A 21,121-nucleotide genomic window follows, 5' to 3' on the forward strand; every position below is an offset into this window, starting at 1 on the left:
TGCAGAGGCTAAAATCCCTGTGTTCCTCCAGAGGGAACATAGGGATTAAACACTTTGTTTACTTCTTCTTCTGAACATTAAAGCATGAGATTGGAGACATGTCATAGAGGAACTAATATGAACCTGAACATCAGCAGAATAGGGCCCCTTTAACATTGGGGGTAGTTCAGAGGTAGTTCAGGGTGAATAGTGCAATTGTCGTGTCTAGGAGAAATGTTTGAGACATGCTTGTCGACAGTTCATTCTGGACAGTTCTTACCGTGAACTTTTCAGGACGATGTTGGATTTTTTTTGTAGAGAAGTCCAAAGCAAATGTTGAGTATCCAATGAGAGCGCAGCAGAAAAGAGGGACTGGGTTCAGGAAAGAGTTAGCAGCAGTGACCTCTCACAGTTTGGTCATACTGCACATGGTACTGAACTTTACCTCTGAACATTATTATTTTAGCAAATTGTTTTCTTTCAAATTGAGCTGGAGTTGAACCCTGTGGAAATACCTTTGCTAGGCAACTGACAACAAAAATGGAAACCTCCACAGAGCGCTGATGTATCTGCTTTTAACCCGCCGTGACGGCAGCAGACTCAGCCAGTCAAAATAACCTTTATTATTATTATTTGAATAAGTTCCATGCTGCAAGGATGTGAACAGGCTGCCCACACCCAAAAGCTTCTTATTAGTTACTTAAAGGTGGGGTAGGTAATTCACTTCAGATACACTTGTTGTTATATTCCATGGAATGCTCTTAACATCCCGATAGCAATGAATATATTAAATGCTTTGACAATAAATACATAAAAAAACTTCATCTGTGGAAGCCGTAATACTGTAAAAAGCACGACCAATCATCTGAGCCGGCCCGGCTAAAATAACTGGATGGCCTACCTGCCTGTCAGCCTTCCTTCTCGTGCACAAACTTATCTCGTGCCCTCATTGGTCATGTGCGCGTTCGTGTGTGTTGGAGGAGAGGCTCTGTAAGGAAGTCTGAAGGAAGGGGCAGATTTTTTTCGGCTGTGTATTTTCAAATTCTAGCGCACTCCAGCTGGTTTCTCCATTCTTACCTACCCTACCTTTAAAGTAAGGAGAAATAATTGTAACATATTTATGTAAACATGAGAAGTCACATAACTTAAGTATATTGGTAGAAGATGTTTAAGTAAAAATGTGCACATTGTAAGATATATACCAACAATACATATGTGTATATACAATACATGAAGCTGTGTATTAATGTTTATAAAGATATGAACGCTTAATTGCACAGCTGAGAGGGGTTTAGCTGCAAGTCCAGTCAACAGGCTTTAATAGTTAAATGTAGAATATATGAAAAGCTGGTCATTCATACGGAGACTAATCAGCGAAATAGAAAACACAAGCCAACTTGAAAGCCCCGTCACCGCTTAGCATTAAATTCCCCCTGAAATATACTTATCCATGCAAAATAGTTGCACATGATGTACTGTAATTTATGCGTGCATGTGTGTGTGTGTGTGTGTGTGTGTGTGTGTGTGTGTGTGTGTGTGTGTGTGTGTGTGTGTGTGTGTGTGTGTGTGTGTGTGTGTGTGTGTGTGTGTGATCCGAGGCCCATTGGCCAATGTTTTTAAAAAGAGACAGCGCTTCCTTTTTTATCTCCCCGTCTCTCTCCGGTTGTTTTGCCGAGGGAGGACTTGCTCGGTTGCAAAGCATCAACATGTCCGACAGCTGTGGCACAGATCTGTGTGTGTGTGTGTGTGTGTGTGTGTGTGGGTGTGTGTGTGTGTGTGTGTGTGTGTGTGTGTGTGTGTGTGTGTGTGTGTGGTGTGTGTGTGTGTGTGTGTGTGTGTGTGTGTGGTGTGTGGTGTTGTGTGCGTGTGTGTGTGTCGGGGTCGTCTGTTGGCAGGAAGCAGTAGGCAGCGAGTGATGTGGTCAGACCCTCTGTCACCAGACAGCGAGAGAGAGGGAGGTCCCGTGTCTCTCTCTCTTCTTCTTCTCTTCTTCCTGTTGCTTGTTTTCTTTTCCTGATCATCGTTCTTCATTAGAGGAAAAGAGAAACACACTCACAATCAGACGGAGACTCATTTCTCTCGAGGCCGAGACTGATGACTGTCGCTCTGCTCGGGGTATCATGCCCAGATTGAGTCTCTGTCACTTTGACACCGTTGTAACCCAATAGGAATATATGCTTTAAAATGCTACTTTCCTCCCAAAATGGAACCGTACCTGTTTCATCCAAGTCTCCTTTTTTTAAGTTGAGTCAGGAACAGTGTGACCGTCCACATTGTTAATGTCTTGGAGAACTACATGTATCATCTTTTTAATGAATACCAGCTGATTGGACACAAACCACTGAAACTGGATCGCTTTTTCCGAGAGAGAAAAGTAATTTGCATGAATAAAAACACGATATATTTAACAATATATATATTGTTTATCTGCTTAAGATGTCTTATTTGAACCAGCTTTTAACTCCAATGTATTTGAAACACTATTACAATCGATTTTAAATATATATTAGGAACAGCTGTCATGTCAACCTTTACTGACCTAACCTTTCTTCCATTTTTTTAACATAATAATTACATTTTTAGTGTTGATTTTCCGTCACACTGCTATTTTCTTTTTTGTTATCTTTCATTTCAGCATTATTCTTCCAATCCACATTTGTATGATTTTTTGTGTGCCTTTTTCGTGCCAATAGACGTCAACGCTAAAAGAGGAACAGTGCCTGTTTTTCTGGATTGATTTAATTTGTAGGGGGGGCATCAAGAGAATGAATAGAGGGAGAAAAGTGATGGAAAGAGCTGGAAAGAGAGGTCAGTGTGGAAAATGATTTTGTAAATACAGTGGGTAAATCAAAGGGAGGAACGGGGGGGGGGGGGGGGGGGGGGGGGGGGGGGCAGTGAGTGGGAGGTAAATTGGGAGTCGGGGGACAATTAGATGGGAATTTCCAGTGTTAGTGAGCGAGGGAGCTTTTGTTATAACAGTAAGAGTGAGAGCTGTTTGATGCATGCGACATTCAATCGGTTTAAACATATTGTTTTTTCACATATGATATCCTGAATCATTTCATGATCGTTGAAACAGGCAGAAAGTGACCAAAAAAGCTACTTTCAGAGAACATTTCACATCAATGTTACATGTTAGTCTCAATAATGAGAATAATAATTGAATAAAAGTCATTTTTACACAATAATCACAACAGAAATCTTCAAATTGCAGACTCAGTAAAACGTCTGCAACCCTTAAACAAGTCCTGAGTCTGGGTCTCATGTTAAATACACAGAAAAGAGACCCTACATGTAACTCTGATCATTTAAAGAACTGTGAGAAAGATATCGTTCTATCATCATTTCTTTAAGAAGCAAGATGAGGAACACACGTTTAGTGACCCAGGAAACACTGGGAACGATCCAGTTTGAAGTGAAGAGGGATCTCATATCAGATCAGTGCATAAAGGGTTTTCTTCTTGCAGTGTCGGGAGAAAAGGGGGATTTCCTTCCTCCTATTTTTAATCCTCGTCCATGCACAGTGCTTTGATTCGATTATAAATGTCCAGCAGAAGTCTTGGCAGTCGAAGGAAGTGACTAAACATCTCCCATGTTTTTGCACTGCCTGATATTTTACAATCCTATTCTATTTGACATATTTGACTTATTCCTGCATGTCACTTGCACCATTGTGTCACTTGCACCATTGTGTCACTTGCACCATTGTGTCACTTGCACCATTGTATGTATTTTTCTTAAGGGACAACATGTAGCTACCGGATATATGACAATAAAACAATCTTTGAGGATATATAACAAAAGAAGAAATGGCTGAGAAACATAATTGGTGGAACCATTAATGAGTTTGCATGCTGAGAAATACATCCATCTTGGATCATTTTGCAAGACTTCAAGAGGCGCTATTCTGGGCTTCCCCTTTCCTGTAGTGTGTTATACAGGTTGCATGTCAATGGTCTGCAAAGGCTAAAATCCCAAAGTTCCCTCTTTACTTCTGTAACATAATGACATCACTAACACGTGTGCTTCTATTGGCAAGCGCTAGCTAGCATTAAAGCATGGAGACATGTCACAGAAGAGACACACTATGAACCTGAAAATGAAGAGAATACGACTTTTTTAATGAACTTCTAATCGTATTTTTAGTGTTGTTCCTTTTTGCTTTCTCCTCTGTGTTTTTAATAACACATGTGTATGTATCAACGTGTCGTATGACAAGGAAAATAACTGACATTTCATTTAGAAACTTGATCGAAAGTCTCTTTAAAGATAGAGAAAGTAAAAGAAAGAGAGACAAAGTGAGGGTGAGGGACAGAGACAATAAGAAAAGAGAGTCACTTCAAGTGAAGGAAACAAGGGCAGACCAGTCCTGCCCCCTAGAGGCAGTGTGTGTGTGTGTGTGTGTGTGTGTGTGTGTGTGTGTGTGTGTGTGTGTGTGTGTGTGTGTGTGTGTTTTCCTGGGGAAGAGAGGGACATCCTGTGACAGTGACTCAATGCTCCCCCCTCAACACGCACACGCACACGCACACACACACACGTTGTTTACCTCTTTCAGGCTGCTAACAGACATTTCCCCTCTCACACACACACACACACACACACACACACACACACACACACATTTGAGCACACACACACAGCATTATCATTGTAAGATAACTTTATTTTCATGCATAAAAAGTTGTGTGTGTGTGTGTGTGTGTGTGTGTGTGTGTACGTGTATGTCATGGCCTAAGGTGAAAGCTCCTGCTGCTTCTGAAGAAAAGTGTGTGTTTCTGTGTGTGTCGTGGGCGGGGCCAGGAGGAGGGGTAAGCACGGGGGGGCGTGGCCTGTCGCGAGAGAGCCGGCCCTCTCTCCAGCTTAGTCAGAGGGATGTCGGCATTGTAAGGCATTTGAACACAGGACACCGAGTGGATCACACACACTCATAACACACACACACTTTGACACACACCGGTGGAGTATCAGCGCTCGGATCGGGACGGACATAAGGGGAGAACTGCACCTGTCCTACACACACACACACACGCACACACGCGCGCACAGAATATCTGACCGGTCGTCCCTATGTGTGGATGGGACCAAAGTTACACGGTGAGTACGGAGCACACGGAGAGGAAGGGAACACTTTTTAAGGACTACTTAGTTTTATATAAAAAAAAAAAGATTTGACATTCTTTTCTGTTGTTTTTTTGTTATTTTAAATGTAAAAACGGAGTTATTTTTTGGGGATATTGAGAAGCAAACACCAGTAAGTAAAATCAAGACTTGTTTTGACTTCTTCAATCCATACTTTGACGTGTTTGAAATGAGATTTCTCTCTTTTTGGTGCTTTTTTTTCTGACTGGAAATTCAAAGAGGTTTTTATTTCTGACTTTCCATATTTACATTTAATTTAAAAGCTGCTATTGAGGAGATTCTGGTGATTTTTCTGCACTTTTTAAAATGTATTTTGATTTTCTTTGGACTTCTGTTTGGACGTGTTTTCCTTTTGGAAGATGTTTCTGTAGCACCTACATGTTGAATGATGGGCTTTGTTGCACACTTTAAGGAGTTCTTATTTGTTTTTTAATGAAGCAAGCAGGATTCAAAAGTTGGACATTGTCAGAAAAGTGTCCTCATCACTGAGAATTTGACTGAAAACGTGTCTTTGCTGCTCTGGTTGAACAGCTCACACAGTTTCATCTTGACTTTATTAAATGAGCACATCATCATTTAAAGATTCCTCTGACTGTGCAGCTTCTGTGTTTTCGGTTGGTCTCAATGTGTGAGAGGTGACATTTGTCTTGGTTTTTTGGTTTCACTATTAGTTCTCGTTGTTGCAGCTGTTAATGCAAAGAGGAATCTACTGAAATATTGAGAAACATTTCCATTTCTGGTCAGTTTTTAAAAGAAAAATGCGTTATTTAAAAGGCAAACAGAGCAGAAAGTGTTGTTGCAGATGCTGTTATGGGTGAAATGACATTTTATTGCTGTACATTTCCTAGTTTTAGACTTTAAAAAATTACTTTTGTTGGATTTAAATACATTTTCATGATTTGCTTTGATGACTTTTAGTGTTAAAGTAAATGCAGACTGTGTTTAAAGCAAAGAAGCTCAACTTTTTATTAAGGATTTTCATGTTTTGGAGGGTTTTTAATCCTTTTTAAGAGTTTTTCTTGCAAGTTCGAACAGGAAAGTCTGTCGCAAAAACTGCATTTCAGTAAATATGAAGACATGATGAGGCTCCTGACTTATTAGTGTGTGTGCCAGTGGGTTCCCTTAAAGGATTTACAATGTGAAAATGTAATTTTTTTAATTATTTGAGGTGACTTTAGTTCCTCTCTTTGTGTCTTTTCTCGCTGCAGAAGTGGCTTTAGCTGTGACTTCACACTGAAAATACTGAAACGTTTACTTTAATTAAATGTATTAATTCAACTCATATCACATATTAAGTTAGTTGGAAGCAATAATGTTAAGTTGAACCTAATATTTTGTATTTAAACTGAATAGTATTGCTTTCAACTAACCTAATACAGGTCATTAAAGTCAACGTTTCAGTTTTTTTAGTTGGATGTAAAATAATTGTCTTTCTAGCGGCTTCAGAAACATTCACAGACTTAAGTGTGGTCACTGAAAAGATCTGATGCTTTTCCACTCGCCTGCGTGGGATGAGAAGCATGTTTTCCCTGAGTGGATATCTGTGTGTGTGTGTGTGTGTGTGTGTGTGTGTGTGTCTTGGGTGGGATCACGTTTGAAGTTTTGTTTGTGCTGCTGTGGCCCCCCAAATGGAAAAGATTTGGCGCTCCCTTTTCCTCATCGGCCCCCCCTGTCCATTACCCACACACACACACACACACACACACACACACACACACACACACACACACACACACACATGCTGGGAGTCGGGATGATTTGCCGGTTCCGCTGCAGTGCCACCCTGCTTCCAATTTTAGCTTCATTCCGACACAGACAGCGTTTCCTTCCTCCAGCTTCAACCCCAGGAAGAGAGGAGAGCAGGGGGGGAGACAGAGGGAGGACACGGGGGAGAGTTTAAGATCCGTAATCTGAATAATCTTCTGCCACAACAACTCATTATTTATGCACAATTCCTGCAGAAAAAGCTGTGAAAAACACACAGAAAACGACTGCAAAGGAAATATAGAAAAGTTAAGAGTCTTGAAAAACACATAGAAGCAAAACTTTGAATTCATATTAAGTTATTCTTTATTTGTCCCATATTTTATTTGTTCGGCAGATAAAAGCCAAAATAGAAAATATACAATATATTAAATAAAGGTACGCACACATTAATACAATAAAAACTGAAGTACATATTAAAGGTATAAGATAAGAATTATTGAGAAGTAAGTTAACAAAGCAGAACACATGGATTAATTGCAATATTTTCACCAGCTGTTGCTCTTTGGTTGTTATTATTTCATGAGGAATGGATGTCTTGGTTTATAACTTATTAAATACGTCCGTTTGACTTTAAATTCTTAAAAAGAGGAAGGTTTTTTGTCACTTTATACGAGACACGTGTTGAGTTCCTCTTTGTTCCGCTTTGATCAAAGTGTCTCCGTCTGACTCATCTTAAATCTTACACCGAGGCTTTTAGAAGAAAGATCAAGGAGAAATCAATCAGTTGAATTCATGTTGGAAATGGGAAACATGGACGCATAATATGTCTTCATTAAATTGGGAGAAAAGAAAGAATATATATATTTGATGTTTTGGGTTCGACGATTCCCCAAATTAGTTTTCTGTAAATAGTTGACAAGACAAACAGCTTTGTGTGTGTGTGTGTGTGTGTGTGTGTGTGTGTGTGTGTGTGTGTGTGTGTGTGTGTGTGTGTGTGTGTGTGTGTGTGTGTGTGTGTGTGTGTGTGTGTGTGTGTGTGTGTGTGTGTGTGGTGTGTGTGTGTGTGTGTGTGTGTGTGTGTGTGTGTGTGTGTGTGTGTGTGTGTGTGTGTGTGTGTGTGTGTGTGTGTGTGTGTGTGTGTGTGTGTGTGTGTGTGTGGTGTGTGTGTGTTGTGTGTGTGTGTGTGTGTGTGTGTGTGTGTGTGTGTGTGTGTGTGTGTGTGTGGTGTGTGTGTGTGTGTGTGTGTGTGTGTGTGTGTGTGTGTGGTGTGTCTCTCCTTTTCTTATAGTTATTTTAAAATGTGGTTCACTTTCATTTAATATACCCATTTTGTATTATTACTATTTCCCTGTTGAATTACAAGAAAACCCGTAAAAAAATAATTTAAAAAAGTCATGATTTGTTGAGTTTTCATTAGAAAAATGACCACTAGCTGTTATTTAATTGTGTCTGCACTTATTATACCTCTGCATTAAAATGAGGGCTCTCCCTATCAGCGCCTTACGGTTCTAAATGAAAAGAACGCAAGAAAAAAAATGAATTAAAATATCTAATATGTCTCTCTCTCTTTGTCTCTCAACAGGCGACCTCTCATAGCTCGGCCATGTTGACCAGTGAGGGGGCGCACACCATGGAGCAGGAAGAAGCACACCACGGAGCCAAGATGGCTGCCACAGCGACCACCAACACCACCGCCGCCAGCTCCGGCTCAGAGACGATGGCCGACACAGACGTGGACATGGAGATGGAGACGGAGATGGACGACGCAGACATGACCCGGTGGACGGAGGCCGAGTTTGAGGGGAAGTGCACGTACATGGTCAAGGATACGGACGGCGACGCCATGACGACGACGAGAGCGGAGGCCTCGCTGCCCCGAAACCTCGCCTTCAAACACCCGGCCGACAGCAAGGAGGTCAGTCAGAAACACACACACACTCACACACACACACACACACACACACACACACACACACACACACACAAACACACAGAAAAAACTTAAGCATTGACTTTAATGAAATGTTTTATGTAAAAAAAATCACATCACTGTATTATGTTAGTTGAAAGCAATAATATTAAGTTGAACCTATTTATACTTAAGATTATTACTTTCAACTAACCTAAAACTGTGATGTGTAATCTGTTGACATAATACATTTCATTAAAGTCAATGCTTCAGTTTTTTCAGTGCACACACAGAAACTTTCTCTCCCGTCTCCATTATTCTCACACCATCTGCACACACTCGTGAGTCAGCTGTCGGTCATGTAATGAAGAGGGGGTCTTGTCTCGCCATAAAATTCCACCGACACACATTACAGACAGGAATCTGTGTGAGAGTGAAACGCCTGAAGCAAAAACGCACAGAAAAAATCTCATGCATTACATGTCATGTCAGACGGCTGCAGTTCCTGTGCCTGCAGACAGGGGGCGCATTTTTTTTTAAATCACGCCAAACGGCAGATTTGTTTTTGCCCCTTAGTGACATTTTATGAAGTTTTAATGTCAATTTTGACCCCTCAGATTTTCATAAGTTAAATATGTATTGGCCTTTAAGGTTTTTGTATTTAAAAAGGAAGCTGTTTGCTTAAAACCTGGAGATTTGATGGCAAATTGGACACATTTTGGAAGCCAGAAACAATAGCTTGTAAGATCACAGATGACTTGTGGTGAGAAATCCCAGTTTTTGTTACCAGGCAGAAAAAAAAAGATCTGATTTGCAAGACCCATTTCCTCTGTAAGTATGTCTCAACTAAACAAACAGCAACCTTGTGACTTTTTTCACAAAGCTTCACGGATAAAGTTCTAGCCATCGATTCAACTGGAGGTTAAAAAGTCAAAATGTCAACGCGTCAAAGGTTGAAACTGAGGTGTGATAACAGGACAGAAAGGTCTCTCTGGTAAAATGAACAAGTGAAAAACAAGAAGGGGTTCAGCTTTTGAAAGTTGAAACATAAGCATTAAATCAGCAGCTTTAATTATAAAACTAAGAATCACAAGACGAATCGGACCAAACACATTCAAATGAACCGTAAAAACTATAATGTATGTATATTAAACACATTTTAAGTACTTTGAGTAAATCCCCTGATGTTACGGTGGATTTAAGCGTTGTTTTTCAGACTGCAGGTCAATGGGGTTGAGGCAATTTTCACACTTTTTGAGTTTGTTTGCAAGCGGCGTGATCGCATAGATTTTCTCATCAGGGGCTTATCTGCTGCTGCAGGAAACTGAGGAAAGAAGCAGGGAAAGAGAGACGCTGATATGCTATCAGCTACTATTTATCTGGACCCGGAGAGGAAGAAGGGAAAGGCTGAGGATGGGAGTTTGATCAAAGAAGATTTGGGTCAAAGGAAGAAGCATTGTAAAAGTCTGTTAATAAGTCAAAAACACTTCATGTCTGGAGAGGGGGGAGAGAAAGGGGGATTTCCCAAGTCACCAGGGGTTTGGAAAAGACGCCTGTTTGTGTGCGCCATGCATGAATAAAATGTGTGTGTGTGTTTCTCCACCATTCACGACTGGAGCCTAGCGTCTAGTCGCCACATAATCCCTCTCTCTTCTCTCACTCATCCTCCCTTTTTTAGTTCTTTGATTGAATTAGAAAATAAATAATGGAGAACACTTTTTTCTTTTTGAGTATTTGGATGTTATTTGAAGCTTCTGAAGTAGCAGCAGTTTTAGTTTGATGTGGCGACGAGTGGAGGTGTGACGAGAGAAAGAGAGAAGAGCTTTTACAGTTTTTCCTCCAACCACACACTCACACACACACACACACACACACACTCTGAATGAAATGAAGTATGAAGTGGGTCCATTAATCATCGTGTGAGTTGACGGCTGGTTGAACGTATAATAAGACTTAATTAGACTTAATGACACATATCACTGATGGATGTGCACAACAGCATGAAACACACACTCCGTAACTACAGTAAAACACATTATTGTTCATGTGTGTTATCTTAAAGAGAGCATCATATTTCCATGAGCAGTTCATAACGATCTATCATTCTGTCATTAAAAGCATGTACATTTGACTTTACCCATTCACCAGACACTTTAAAGGCTGCACACATCACACACTTCAAACACCCCTTCGATCTCTTGTGTAACCTGTGTGTGTTTCTGTGCAGGTTGTCGGTGTGTGCAGCAGGGAGTACATCCCCAAAGGAACTCGCTTCGGACCCCTGGTGGGCGAGATATACACGGCCGACAGCGTGCCCAAAGACGCCAACCGGAAGTACTTTTGGAGGGTGAGTCCTCAAACAGAAAAACACACACACACTTCCTCAGAAGCAGGAGGGTCCCCTTCCTGTGACGTCACACACGTCTTCACTCAGTGGAACAGGAAACGGGGCTCGCTGTTTTTTCTGTGTTGTTGAGACAGAGAGATGGGGATGTGACGTCACATACGCACAAATAACATGTCACAGTGTGGTTCCTGTAAGTCCAAACACACACACACACACACACACACACACACACACACGCGCGCACTGTTCGATACTCTCCATCATACCGGTAAATTCTGAGTGAGAGTACACACATCTGTGCATGAAGAGAAAGAATGACCATGCTTCCAACCACAAGCACTGAATCAGAAAGGTGTTCCATTCATGCTCATATCTCACTTTCTCACACACACCCACACCCACACACACACACACACACACACACACAGAAAGAGGTTAAAAGAGTTGGTTCTTCCTTTCTATGTAATATAAAAAAGGATCACCCCACTGTCCGTCTGAGGCAGGAAGGTTGTGGAGTTCAGTTCACTTTCTCCATTTTGTTGCGACTGTCATTACATGGTACTTCATTTAGTCCTTAAGTCAGTGTGTCAGCAAAGTCGTTTGATAATGATTTTCCTTAAACTCACACCTCTTCCCTCTCTCGCTCCAGATCTACGAGGACCAGGAGTTCCACCACTTCGTGGACGGGCTGGACGAGAGCCGCTCTAACTGGATGCGCTACGTGAACCCGGCCCACTCAGCGGCGGAGCAGAACATCGCCGCCTGTCAGAACGGGATGGAGATCTACTTCTACACCGTGAAGCCCGTCCCCCCCGGCACCGAGCTGCTCGTCTGGTACTGCCACGACTTCGCCCGGCGCCTCCACTACCCGCCGTCCGGGGAGCTGATGATGCAGAAACTAAGTGAGTGTCTATTCCGTCTCTTAAAGAAGAAAAAAAGAGGGAAATAATCAGACTTTCATTTTGAAAGAAAGGACGGGGAATTTTTATTATTGCTCTGACCTGGTTTAATAAATAACATAAAATCAATAGACAATGCAGGTGTGTGTGTGTGGATGTGTCGGTGTGTGTGTGTGTCTTGAGTGTGTCCTGTCGCCGCTCTTAAAGCCTAACAGTGTTTTAGAGTGTAGCCGTGTCTCCTTCCTCTCTGCATGTTAGCCTGTTATTATCTCACACACACACACACACACACACACACACACACACACACACACACACACACACACACACACTACGAGATCAACAACCTTTCATCTCTGTCAGTGCCATCGTAGTATTTGTGTGTGTGTGTGTGTGTGTGTGTGTGTGTGTGTGTGTGTGTGTGTGTGTGTCAGTGACAGTGTAATTACACAGACAGGGGGATATGGCCCCTAATGCCACAGTCTTACACACTTAAAGACCCCGCTTTTAACATGAAAGCTCACACTCACACACACAGCCTTGCTCAACCTCAATAAAAGGAGCAGAGAGTGTGTGTGAGTGTGTTTGCATGACTGTCTGTGTGTGACCTTTTAATGAGGAAAAAGGTCTAAAAGTAAGCGCCAGATTTCTCCTTTACTCATCGAAAATACTTTTGCTTTTCTTATGTTAACTTTCAAATCAACAAAATGAACCCCTGCTGCTAATATTAACCAAAAACCAAAATGTACACATTTTAAAATAACATCAGAAATGACAATTCTTTTTAAATGTATTTGATTTGTTTGGCAGAATCAGAATGAATTAGCTTTGGTTTATAATGGTGCATTTTTTTAAACAACACGACAATTTACAATTTACAAATGAAATGTTATATTATAAATTAATAAGATAAAGTAATAAGCAATACTTATATAATAAAAATACATGCAAAATTGAAAGTGGACGAGCTGTGAGGCAGCATTAAATAAACAACAAGCTAAATATACAGACTAATGTGCATAACTTATTAGATATATATTGATTAATTCGTTTATTTAACACGGGGACATTGCACATTTATAAACATTGTTCTCTATATGAACCAATAGGCTCATCATCTGTTAACCCTGGACATATATTGCAAAGTCCCCCTTAAAGACTCATTATTATAGATGAGAATGAGCTTTTCTGTGCAAAGGGTCACAGATGTGTGCATGCAGGAGTGAAGTCACATGACACAGCGGACCAACTGCACTTCAGCTGTGGATCAAAGGGAGGGAGAGCTGAGCGGGAAACAAAGAGAGGGGCTCAGGGGCTTCCAGGTGTGACTGCAGGCTAATGGCAGTGTAAAGGTGGAAGGGGATCCAAAGACCCAGCCTCAGCGACTCCACTGCCCAGGGAAAAATGCGCATGACCTGGGGGAGAGAGGCAGGAGGTATAGCCTCAAACTCCCCCCCCCTACCTCACCAAACCCCCATCCTCTCCCCCTCTCCAAAGTCAGTACAGTATACGATATGTTGCCTTTAATTAGCTGCCTCTGTCATTTAGCCCCACTGGCTCCTGTTGACCTGCCACTGACTTGAACGTTCACCTGCAGCAGAAACACTTCCCTTTGTTCATCTAAAGAGCTCCTTTAAGTTACCGGATTTACGGAGCTAAATAAAGTAGGGCTTTTGAACGTTGGACTGGAGTTTTAGCCGCACAGAAAGTCCGAAATAATCTGACGGGCTGAGTAAAAACAAGATGAAAGCTCAAACGTTCTGACTGAGTAACGCCAAACAGAAACCAAGCCATAAGGGCAAAAGGTAGAAGAAGAGAAGGTCACTCTTATAGTCAGGCTATCCAGCTTTCTTAGTGATTTTAAAATAGCATAGATTACATATAAAAAAATAAAATCATTCAAATTCATTTTAAATACTCATTTATTTTCAAAATGTTTTTTTTTTTGCCGGATGAGCAAAGTCACGTCTGCTGTTTCATGTTTTTCTCACTGGTTGTTGCTCTTTCCAGTGCAGTCATAGCCAAACCAGACGTGTGTGTGTGTGTGTGTGTGTGTGTGTGTGTGTGTGTGTGTGAGCAAAATGACTTGGGTTGTCTCACTCCCTCACTTTCTCCTCTCTTCTTCTCTCTCTCTCTTTTTGTCGCCGTCGTTTAGCATTCTTCAACTGTTAGCACTTGAGAGCACCTGTCAGCCGCGTATGTATGTGTGTATGTGTGTGTGTGTGTGTGTGTGTGTGTGTTCAAAGACGCTCTCGATAAAAACACTCTCACACACACACAGTCATAAGCTTGGCATGCCAACACATTCACACCCATGTCTTTTCATCGTGTGTGTGTGTGTGTGTGTGTGTGTGTGTGTGTGTGGTGTGTGTGGTGTGTGTGTGTGGTGTGTGGTGTGTGTTGTGGTGTGTGTGGTGTGTGTGTGTGTGTGTGTGTGTGTGTGTGTGTGTGTGTGTGTGTGTGTGTGTGTGTGTGTGTGTGTGTGTGTGTGTGTGTGTGTGTGTGTGTGTGTGTGTGTGTGTGTGTGTGTGTGTGTGTGTGTGTGTGTGTGTGTGTGTGTGTGTGTGTGTGTGTGTGTGTGTGTGTGTGTGTGTGTGTGTGTGTGTGTGTGTGCCATTTGCCTTGATATATTTTAAAAGAGAAGGTGGAGGAGGGAGTAATGGAGGTAGATGTGCGCCTCCCACCCCTTCTGTTGACTACTTGAACTTCCTGGCAGAAGGGCCGTGTTGACAGATTGATATCTCCAAGATGGCCGCCCTGTTTGTATTCTAAAAAAGGAGAAAGAGGGGGGAGGAGGAGGAGGAGGAAGGCTAACTGATAACCTCAGTGTTTACACTGCCGCTATACTACTGATGCAAGGGTCACTGACTGAGTGCGTGTGTGTGAATCAGGGGGAGTCAAACTAATTTCATCAGTGCTGGCACTCAGGATTAACTCCATCTCTCACACACACACTCACACACACACACACACACACACACACACACACACACACACTCTGGGTGACCCTGTGGTAAAAAGTTGAATGGGCAGTAAATGAGCTTATAGATAATAGACAGCGGCTTTTTAAGGGCCGGGTCTGCAGCCGTTTAACAGCCGAGATGTGCAGCTAGCTGACTAGTGAGGGCTTTTAGTGTGTGTGTGTGTGTGTAAGTGTGTGAGAGAGAGAGCTCCTAATCCACTCTTTCATCATGCAGGGGAGACAGTAGGTGTGAGTGAGTGAGGAGGAAGCTCTCTAATCTAACCTTCGACCTGGAAACAAAAGCAAACGGCCACAAAAATCAGGAGAGTGGGAGCTTGATCAAAAGTGTGTGTGTGTGTGTGCGTGTGTGTGTGTGTGTGTGCGTGTGTGTGTGTGTGTGAGCTGCCCATTTGTATTCAAACAGTGGCTGCTCCTTTGCAATGCAAGCTAATCATTAATGCTTTGATTGTGGTTTGGAAGAAGTGGTTTTCAACGTACTTGGTTCCAAGTTGGATCACATCAGTTCTAAAAGTGAGTCAAGAGAGTAAGAGTCAACAAATCAGACAGAGGCCTTTGTCTACAGGCGCCTCTGTGTGTATCTTGTGACATGGTGTGGATGAGTTGGTGTGTGTGTGTAGTGTGAGAGTGTGTGGAGGGCAGGTGGAGGCCAAGCCTTTTTTTTCGGAGGATATCTTTAGCAGGAAACGTTCCATCAGCCCTGTCTGTCTGCCACCATTTTGATTCTATCTTGATTTTATAGGCACACACACTGAGATATAAACACACACACAATGCCCAGAGGCAGCTGTCACGCATCACTTCCTGTCTTTTGACCCCCCCCCCCCCTCCCTCCTGGCCCCCCATGATCGTTCGTCAAATCCGTCACCTTAATTGGCCCGCAGAGTTACTTATGGTGTTCCTTAACCCTGTGGCACACTCAGGGACTCAAAGGCTTACTGTCACATGCACTACCGCGTAGATTTGGCAAGGAACATCCTAAATCTCACCTGCGAAAATGCAACATAAAAAATACACAAGACATGAAGAGACATGAACTAGTGCAACAAGAAATATAAATAAGTCAGTACAAGAGACACAATTGTGCAAGTCAAATGCAAGAAACTAAATAAATAGTTCAACACAATTTTAACAGAATCTAAAATGAATTACTGGACAAGCTGACTCACACATTTTTTAATCTCTGCAGACTTTTTTGGAAAGAATTTCATTTTGTGTGTTGTGAAATAAAAAGTAATGATTACTTCTTTAAATGGAAAACAATAAGACTATTGTTTCTTGATCTGGTGAAACTTCCACTGACCTTGTATCTTCCTCTTGTCTCTCCAGAGCAGTCCCTCCTGGAGGTGAAGCAGCAGCAGGTGAGCAGTGAGGAGCGCTTGGTCGACGCCTCCAGCCCGTCCCCCGCGGCAGTAACCCCCGCCCAACCCAAGAGGGAACACAGCGTGCTCTCCATCCTCCGAGGCACCAACTGCACATCCTCTTCCTCCTCTTCTTCCTCGCCGATCAAAAGGGAGCCGAGCCGGCCTCTTCCCACCCGCCCGCGCTGCGCCGACAGCCCCGAGCGCCCCCTGTACCCTCGAGCTCTCTACCCGGGTCTCAGGCCCCACCCTCACATCCCCGAAGATTTCCTCGGACACAAACACGGTTACCCCGCTACCCGGTCGCCAGGAAATCAGTCCTCGGCGACGCCCAGCCCGTCGGCGAGGAGCAGCCCAGACAGCAGTCCTCAGGGAAGCCCCTCGGGTCCGGCAACAGGGTCTTTCTACCCCACTGGACTCAGTTCTTACCCCGGTTACTCCCCACCACCAACCCCTTTATCTTCATCCTTCTACCCTCCAGGAGCCTCGTACTCACGCTACCTCCTTCCCCATCACTACCCTCTTCCAGGCGGAGGCGTCCCTACCGTTGGAGGTATCTTCCCCAGGATGTACCCCCTCTACATGCCCCCTCACGTGCCCCTCCTGCCCGCCGACGCAGCAGGAAGGCGCTTCTTGATGCCCGATCGTGTCCACCCGTCCTCCATGTCGGCCCACAGGGAGTTCCTCCTCCCCAGGCCCAGCAGTGCCTTCTCAGCTGCCGCCTATCTGAAGGACAAACGGGGGCTTCACCACCATTATCACGGACACCCACATGGACCCGCCTCCTCCAGAGGCTCCCCGACAGCGGGCACATCCCCTCCCAGCGAGCGGCTGCCCACCAAGCCTACCTCTGCCATGCTGTGCAACTCGAGCGATGACGAGGAGGCCATGAACCTGTCCAAAATGAAGCGTGGCCCCGGGTCGGCGGGATACAAGGCGCTGCCGTACCCACTGAAGAAGCAGAACGGGAAAATCAAGTACGAGTGCAACGTGTGCAGCAAGACCTTCGGACAACTGTCGAACCTCAAGGTGAGTCTAGCAACGCTACAGTTATTTGATTGGCTTTTATAGGAAACACATTACACACTGAGCAAGCTCTCCTCAAGATATACATGTCTTCTGTGATATTTACAATACCCAAATGTCTAAGCAAATCTTTTTATTTCCTCTTCAGGTTCATCTTCGTGTCCACAGTGGCGAGAGACCCTTCAAATGTCAGACCTGCAACAAAGGCTTCACCCAGCTGGCTCACCTGCAGAAACACTTCCTCGTCCACACCGGGGAGAAGCCACACGAATGCCAGGTGAGAAACGATGCAACTTCAATCGGCTTATTTACCAGACAGATGAGTTAATTGCACGATGTGATCTACTTTACTCAAGTAGAAGTACAGATACTCGTGTTTAAAAATACTCTGGTAAAAGTAGAAGTACTGACTAAACTTCTCAAGTAAAAGTAAAGAGGACTTTGAAATGTACTTAAGTAAAAAGTACCCATAACTAGCAGCTGTTTTAAAGAGTACCTGACCTCCCTTTATATTAATAGAACAATAATGTCATTGTTAGCTAATGAATGTTTCCATGCTGAACAACGGCAACATGACAACGTTTTCATTGGTCCCTCTTCTTTAGAGAAGACCAGGAAATGATGGATACACGGATCGCGTTCAAATCAATAGGCACGCAATGACTCTAAATAATAATGATCACGCCACCAAACACACATTCAAACTAAAGGAACCAGCCTGTTTGGAAAATGTAAGAAGTAGAAAGTACAGGTATTTGGGTTCAACATGTAAGAAGTAGAAAGTACAGGTATTTGGGTTCAAAATGTAAGAAGTAGAAAGTACAGGTATTTGTGTTCAACATGTAACAAGTAGAAAGTACAGGTATTTGTGTTCAACATGTAACAAGTAGAAAGTACAGGTATTTGTGTTCAACATGTAAGAAGTCAAAGTCAAAAGTCGTCAGAAAAATAAGTTGTGGAGTAAAGTACTGATACCAGAAAAATGAAGTAACGAAGTATTTGTACTCCACTACTTCCCACCTCTGCTTGTTGCTACAAGGTGTTGACATTTGTCTCTTTTCTTCTTCCAGGTTTGTCACAAGCGCTTCAGCAGCACCAGCAACCTGAAGACTCACCTGCGTCTGCACTCGGGGGAGAAGCCGTACCACTGCAAGCTCTGCCCGGCAAAGTTCACCCAGTTCGTCCACCTCAAGCTGCACAAGCGCCTGCACTCCCGCGAGCGCCCGCACAAATGCTCCCACTGCCAACGCCACTACATCCACCTGTGCAGTCTGAGGCTTCACCTGAAGGGCTACTGCCCCACGGCGTCCAATCAGGGCGACCCGGAGGAGGTACAGCGCGCCAACGAGGAGATCGAGCGCTTCGACGTCAGCGAGCACGCCGAACAGCTGGAGCAGCTCCAGGGCGGCGCGGAGGTCGAGGCCATTTTGGAGAAGCAGATTTTGGGGATTCTGTGGAGGGAGAGCGACCTCAAGTCCTCTCACTTCCATCCCCACCACAAGGGCGGCGCCAACGACCTTCTTTCTGCCGGTTACGGTGCGTACGATTCCCCGAATGAGACGTCGGTGATCAAGATGAGGCACAGCAGCCCCGTCCTGCCGCTTCCTGCCAACGTCACCGTCAAGCAGGAGTCGGAGGATCACGCTTAAGTGACGTTTAACCCCAAAAGACACAGAGTTAAGACTCAAAGACTTCATTGCCAGGAGCAACCGCTGTAAATTCGTAATTATCTACCTGGTTCAGGAGTGACTTCCTGTTCGCACCAGGTCTTCAGGGACTCGCGTACTCGGGGCTCAAGAGACACTGTCCCATGACTACTTAGCGTTTATTATACTTAGAGACAATCATCTACCCTTTAATGTAATTAATATAATGCTATTATAATTATTGTTGTTGTATTATTTGGTCTCTATTTTCAAATGTTTTTATTTTTTTGTTGATCAATTAGTTGTTATATAACCTCCTTAATTTATTATACTTTTTATTTGTTGTCTTCAAAAGCAATAAGTGGAAGGGATGGTTACACTGACGGGGTGAAATCAATGTAAAATACTTGTATTTTCTGTTTTTGTATTTCTCTGTGGCCATTTCTCTGTAGATAGTCACTCTCTCTATGCCTATATCTGTCCGTCATGACACCTCTGACCTATAGAACCAGGGGTGTCCACTCTTCAGGGTTGTATCTATTTAAGATTGAGAAACCAATATTGCAGGTTAAAAAAAAGGGTTGAAAAACTTGCCAAAGTGCGGCACATCAATTTGTTAATTTACCAAGAAGAGCTTTATTTCAACCCTGCTTCATAGCTTCCCTAAAGTATATCTGTGTCCTTTTTCTGATGCCTACTTAATTTAATTTGAAACAAAAAAGGGCATTTGTTTTGTATATTTTTCACAACGGTTACCTCAGTGTGCATGTGATGATATGAGAGTATGTGTGTTTGTGAGTGTGTTTTTAAAGGGACAGCTAAAGGTGGGAGCTTTCTATTTATTTGCGTTTTTGCTACTTGAAGAAGAAGAAACCAAACTGAACTGGACTGCAGCTCTTGGCTTGGTCCAAACGAGGCGGCAACATGTAGCACATAAAGGACTCGGGAGGCTGGCTAGTCGCCGAGTCCTTCCTTTCGTTTTATTTTTCTAACAACACTGTCAACCCCCCCCCCCCCCCCCCCCCCCCCCCCCCCCCCCCCCCCCCCCCCCCCCCCCCCCCCCCCAACAGGGAAGTGAATTCCCTCAGATTTTGGGATTCACGCTTGACGCTAGTTACCAAAGTACACTTGGCTTTAAAATTCAAATGCACACCAAAAAATACAAGAAAGGAAAATGAAAAGAAGGACTTGAGGAATCAAAATGCTGAAGAAGGGAAGATTGACTGTGTGTATACGATGAAGTGTTCACTCTGTCGCTGTGGTTTTTTGTAAATGTTTTGTTAATATTTCGGTTGAGAAGCAATGGCCCCTTCTTAAACCCCACCGTCCGCCATCGTGTTGAACTGGCATACACCAAAGCACCTCGGCCTTCTTTTATGCACTGGCCCCCCCCCCCCTACCCCCCTCTACTCCTCCTACTTTATAACTTCAGTGCCGATGCTTGCACCATTTACACTGTTTACAATATCACTGAAACTGGTCATAATGGCATTAAGAGTCAACTTAATGTTACAAAAGCAACTGTGATTTTCTGCAGCAGTTGTACATCAACAACCTGAACTCTGTAGCTCGCTATCTCTCTCTCTCTTTCTCTCATTTTCTTTCTCTCTAACTAATGTTCGACCAAAGCATCTCTTTCTCTGATCAGAGCTTTAACTCCAGAGGAGAATCCACTAAAGGACTGTCTCTGTTTACATACTGGTTTACATAGTTATTTATGTGCAAAACTGTCAAAAAGTGTAAATTATGATATAAATGTTCACTGCTCTAATCTAAACCCTACGACTCTGTGTGTTTATTCTTTGTATTACTTTGGTATAAGATTATATCACTATTTATGTAGTGGTGAAGCTAATATAAGGTTTCTTTGTATAAAGCTTTGCCCTTTTTTTACTCGGCAGACATTTCTCCAGCAATTTGGAGAACGTAGCTTATAGAAACTAATCAGAAAAATGCTAAAAATCCCAACCCTAACTCTTACTAGAAGATTTTAAGATTATTGTGAAGTCAGCTAAAGGCTAATTCTGTAGTTGTAATACCTGTATCCACCGTGGATGCTAGATGTATGCTAACTATTTAGCGACAGACTAATCAACTAATTAGCCATAACCAGAGATAGGGTCGTTAC

The 21,121-nt window shown here is 43.2% G+C and overlaps 1 protein-coding gene across 1 annotated transcript; it reads left to right on the forward strand.

The window, feature by feature from the left end:
- Positions 1-4,876: 4,876 nt before the first annotated feature.
- Positions 4,877-20,025, forward strand: prdm1a (PR domain containing 1a, with ZNF domain). The gene is made up of 7 exons (XM_034145903.1): positions 4,877-5,073; positions 8,408-8,740; positions 10,962-11,081; positions 11,731-11,983; positions 16,290-17,350; positions 17,496-17,624; positions 18,418-20,025. The coding sequence occupies exons 1-7, from the start codon at positions 5,047-5,049 to the stop codon at positions 18,994-18,996; spliced, it is 2,502 nt and encodes an 833-aa protein (XP_034001794.1). The 5' UTR covers positions 4,877-5,046; the 3' UTR covers positions 18,997-20,025.
- The last annotated feature ends 1,096 nt before the right edge of the window (positions 20,026-21,121 follow it).

The sequence above is a fragment of the Trematomus bernacchii genome, unplaced genomic scaffold (genome assembly GCF_902827165.1).
Source record: "Trematomus bernacchii unplaced genomic scaffold, fTreBer1.1, whole genome shotgun sequence".
NCBI lineage: Eukaryota > Metazoa > Chordata > Actinopteri > Perciformes > Nototheniidae > Trematomus > Trematomus bernacchii.